This window comes from Coffea arabica, chromosome 2e (assembly GCF_036785885.1).
Source record: "Coffea arabica cultivar ET-39 chromosome 2e, Coffea Arabica ET-39 HiFi, whole genome shotgun sequence".
NCBI lineage: Eukaryota > Viridiplantae > Streptophyta > Magnoliopsida > Gentianales > Rubiaceae > Coffea > Coffea arabica.
The window spans coordinates 16,134,052-16,138,956 of record NC_092313.1 but is presented as its reverse complement, the minus strand read 5'-3'; the positions used below and the strand labels follow the sequence as shown (position 1 = coordinate 16,138,956).

The 4,905-nt window shown below is 38.5% G+C and overlaps 1 protein-coding gene across 1 annotated transcript; it reads right to left on the bottom strand.

Moving 5' to 3' along the window:
* Positions 1-3,459: 3,459 nt before the first annotated feature.
* LOC140036748 (protein SHI RELATED SEQUENCE 3-like) lies at positions 3,460-4,905 on the bottom strand. Its single transcript, XM_072079299.1, has 2 exons — positions 4,492-4,905; positions 3,460-3,948 (listed from the first exon to the last, which is right to left on the bottom strand). The coding sequence occupies exons 1-2, from the start codon at positions 4,754-4,756 to the stop codon at positions 3,599-3,601; spliced, it is 615 nt and encodes a 204-aa protein (XP_071935400.1). The 5' UTR covers positions 4,757-4,905; the 3' UTR covers positions 3,460-3,598.

Here is a 4,905-nt window from a genome sequence, read left to right as displayed (position 1 = left end):
GATTGGGTGTTTTGGCGCCAAATTGGTGGGTGAGGTGAAGTCGTCACTCAGTTGCGTGATTGTTTGGGCTTTGTAAATGGGCTTCATGTGGGGAGAAGCTATGCCTGGACACTGCGCAAGGCATTATTAAGCCTGGGAAATAACATGCCTCCACTTGTGCTCGTTATTTAGTACTTTTAAACATTAATTAGATTACTTGACAACTAATAAAATTTTCTACTTTTTTTTTTTTTTTTTTTTGTCGACGGAGTGGGTGTCCGGGTCAAGTCCTTAAAGGCGGCCCGACTAATAACTTGCATATAAAATACTCTTATATTCACTAACGGATACTAAAGTTTTTTTTTTTTTTTGTCCACTATCACGGGCTTCAACAACTTTGAACAATGTGTCACGAATTCATAGAGTAATTTCTCTAGAGCATACTTTTGGGTACAAACCACCAATCGGTGATACTTTGAAAAGAAAAACGATTATGGTCATGCCCTGGGTCCTCCACTCCAAAGTCAGTTGTTACTGGACTGTGCTGGACCGACCTTGTCCAACTTGAGGAGAATTTGGCCCATAGTATCTTCCTGATTTGTTCTATCGCTTTTTTTTTTTCCCGCAACATTCTTTTGGGAAAAAAAAAGTTACTATGAGAGGGTAGTAATACTTTTTCAAAACTCTTCCTTAAAGAAGAAAAATGGAAATTGTACACACAACTAAAAGTCCAAATCACCTTGATGAACACAAGAAAAATAAAGTACGTTTGAAAAGAAAGAAAAACGCAAATCAACTTAGATTAATGAAAACTTCACTGAGGATGGCGGCGGGTAAGGCAAAACCCAAAATCCACGGGTACTCAACTTGATAGTTAATTCAATTAGAAAATCAATGGGTAATCAATTAGAATTTGATATTGATGAAAGGTTATCGACAAGTAATCCAACAGCGTTTAATAAGAGAATGCTAAAAATGTGATACTCGATACATGTGTGTGTGTGTGTGTCTGTCAAGGGATTGATACCTCCGTGGAACCTATTTATTCTCTTTAGTTTAGTGAGTATTTAACTGGCACACATATTTGTCTTGTAAATTATTAGTTGTCATGTTTTATGTACAACTCCTTATAGAAAAATATGGGAGAGTCGTCTGAGTTTTCTGTTGAAAGACTATCAAATTTTCCTTTCAAAAATGTTGAATTTTTCAATGACTCTACCCATATTTAAAATTCAACGCAGTATGTTGATTTACCTATATTGATTTTAGTTGATAAAAGTTAATCCTCCGACAGACTTTAGCAAAAGATTTAGATACGTGGACTAGGGTTTGGTAATAAAGATTTTTAAGAATATCCTTCACAATGGTCATGTTTTGCAACAAAATATACGATCGGACTAAACATCACTAAAAACCATGTTAAAGTACAAGGACCGGTTTAAAGTCAATCACTCCTATGTTACTCGCATGAGAAAACAACATGCAATTTGCCAGTTGAAAGTAACGGGTTTCATAATAAGTTGCTCGCATGAGAAAACAACACTCCTATGTTATTTGCATGGCTCTCGTCACCGAATCAAAAACTGCACTCGGAGAAATAAAAAGGCAGTCCTTAAAATTTAAAAAAATTGAGGCAAAAAAAAAAAAAAGCTACTACAGGTTTTATTGGGAATCTGTCAATCGGAGGAGCGCAGCCAAGTCTTAAAACTCGAAGCCCTGCACATAATTTTTATTGTACATGGAAGTGAAAATCTTGGTTGATCGTCTGGTTCGTCAATGAAGAAGAGGGAAGTTTGAACTTTATGTCTTTTAGACAGATTAAGACTTAAGATAGACCTCATCAGCTAATCTCAGATAAGTAAGCTCATGCCTGTCTCAAAATTAAGGGGCATCTCTTACTTCTCAGATAATTTTGTTTTATAAAAATGCCACTAATAATATATAGTATGGTATTACACAAAGAGAATCCACATGCATGGAGTCCGTACAAGTACTGATTCTTTTATCTTTACCCAAGGGGTGCGCAAGCCAGAAAAGCAGAATACGAGAAAATCATTTCCTCCTCAGTAAGTCCAAGGAGCAAAGTTGAAAATGGAGGCAGTATTCCTTTCGGAAACGCTTTGATGCATGCCTGGCCCCAAGGTACTGCAAATAAGGATGCTTATCTAAGCATGTTAAAGTTGTTATCCCAGTATTATAATCAAAGAAAACATCACTATCTGTTTCGCATATTATTGCTAGAGAACTTGCATTGGATGTCCATCTTCATGCTTCTTTTCCCAAACCAAACTAAAAAAAAAAAAAGGCTAGGATCGGCCTTTCTTGAAAAGTTGGTTTCTCATTCCAAAAAAGGAGTTTTTAATCTTGACGGAAGGGGAAAGTAGTCCAGCAGCAGCTGGTTTTGATTGAGCGAGCGAGGGAGAATGCACTCTGAATATTTCCTAGAATTGCTGATCACGATCGATCGATGTTGTTGATTCTAGTTGCATCTAAACCTAACAGAACCTTTGCATATGATGAACTTTGGTATTTTTTTTTTTTTACTCCTTTTAGTACTCAAGGATATATTCCTAGGGTTGTGTCAATCTCACTCTCAGGAGCAGTACTCGAGGGGGCATCAATCTTTTCCTTTGGCGTTAGTGTGAATGTCTCTTTAGTATAAAAGGTTAAACATGTGGCTTAGTAGGTGCCTTTCGCTTGGAGTCACTATCATCAAATATATATTTACGAGATGCTTTTCTCCATCCTCCTTTTGGCCCCCCCGCGAATAAATATTATTGATGGTTAGGTTAGCTTCTTCTTCTTTTTGGTTAAATTCCCTGATTCTGCTTGATGTCACAGACCACCCAAGGCCAAAGGGGGGGGGGGGGGTTATCAATAACGACAATAAGGATTTCGCATTATCACGTATACATGGGGCGTGAAAAAAGCTACCAGTGTAGTTTCGGCGAAGCCCAACTCAGCCGTCCAAGAGATAAGTGGCCAGAAACTGCATAAAGTAAAATTTAATTCTTCCATCATATACTAATAACTCAAACACCGAAAGGTTGATACACATTTAGATTAGTCGGCCATGAATGTTTTCCCGTGGTCTCCATGCATATATTATAAATTCATTCTTGATCCTGGAAACGGATGTAAAAAAGTAAGAATGGGGAGACATGACATGAATAATGGTGATCATTAGAACCCTCCAGCTTGTTACATTTGGTGTTAGACACAGATTCCGACCCATATGAGCCCGGCAAACAGACTGATATTAGGGAGAAAAGTGGCTTCGAAGTTCATAAAAAACTGAAAAAAAAACAACTAGCTAGTACGAGTATATTTAATTTGAGGCAAGGCCAAAGGAGATGAATTGACAACATGACAAATTTGTAAGAACCTGAGCAATCTAGCCGGTCATATAATAATCACAGACAAGAACTAATAATTCTTCATTGGAATTAGAAAAAGAACAATGATGAATGAGTAATCAGATTGGAAATTAAATCATTATCCTGTTATTTTCTTTTTCTCCATTGATCTAGTTAAATGTCGAGTAATTAGATGAATAATGCCCATAAAATGCCAGCTAGCTAGGAGCCTCACCAGTGAATGATGACTACCGCACACTCGTTCAAGATTTTGGATAGGGGAAAAAATGTGCACCGGGCATGAAAGCACTATAAGGGCTAGGGTAAGTAGAATGAGGGGAGGGTGTACTAGTTGAAGTGGTCTGAGTGATGAGATTAGGTTGCTGGAAGCTGCCGCCGCCGCCACCACCACCGCCAGAGGAGCTTTCGCCGGGAATATTGTATTGATTGTCAGGGCCTTGGTCGTAAAGCACGCCCTTGAAGACATGTCCCGCTATGTTCACCGACGTCTGGTACGCAAACTGATCCACCACATTGTCCATGGAGCTAACTCGAACACATCTAAATACAGCCGGAACGTTCAATTCGGCTGGAAAGTTCCCTTCTATTAACTCTAGAAACACAGAGCTCAACATTAACAATAAAAACTAATCCAAACAAACTAAAGAATAGGGAATAGTATAATGAATGAATTTAGGCATTTGTTTAGTTTTACCTAGCTAGCTAGCTAGCTAGTAGTCTCTCAAGATTAAAACTACTCCTAAATTAATTACACACACACTCTCTCTCTCTCTCTCTCTATATATATATATATATATGTATGTATATGTATACACTATATATATTTTTGTTGGGGTTGCATCCAAAATACTATAAGCAACTAGCAGTAGTAGTATTTTCTTACAAACAGAAGCCGCCACCTAGGGTTTTTGGATATTGGGTATGTACCATATGTAGCAATTTCATATTCCATAGTAAGCTAAAATGTCATAAAGTACTATATACTGCTCGATATGATGATAAAAACCACTGCCAGTATTTCAACTTAATTAGGCCCATACCACATAGTAATATAAGGTGAAAGAGATGTGTGAGTGTGTGTATAAGAGGGCAGAGCGAAGAGTGTACTGGTAAGTACCAAAGGAAGGATGAGTACCTTCTCTGGATCTTTTAGGGTTTGGGTCAGAGAGATGGTGTTGGGGAGTAGAGGAAATTAGTTGGTGAGGATGTCTGGGACGCCTTTTGGAGACAGGGACCCAAGTGCTCTTAACATGAGTTTGGCACTGAAACCCTCTGGTCTTGCAGCAAGCTCTACACCTCAAGTAAACGCAGTCCTTCTTGGCTTGGTTCCCGCAGTCTTGGCACCTTGTCGTTGATGAGCTGCTTCCCACTGCTCCACCTGATTCGTCTTGTCTCATCATCCCCCTAATTGACTAGTTAGTAATCATTTGCCGCACTCTCTAGAGTCTATAACGCGAAGAGTTTTTCTCAAGTCGGCACCCTTCATCTCTTTTGCCAAGAAGAAGAAGAATTCTTGGTCTGTGCTTTTTTTTGCTGCTAATTTTGGGAA

Coding starts and splice junctions, on each gene's coding strand:
- LOC140036748 (XM_072079299.1), bottom strand. CDS start 4,756: ATGATGAGACAAGACGAATCAGGTGGAGCAGTGGGAAGCAGCTCATCA. Junction 3,949..4,491: donor CCCTAAAAGATCCAGAGAAG/GTACTCATCCTT, acceptor CTGTGTTTCTAG/AGTTAATAGAAGGGAACTTT.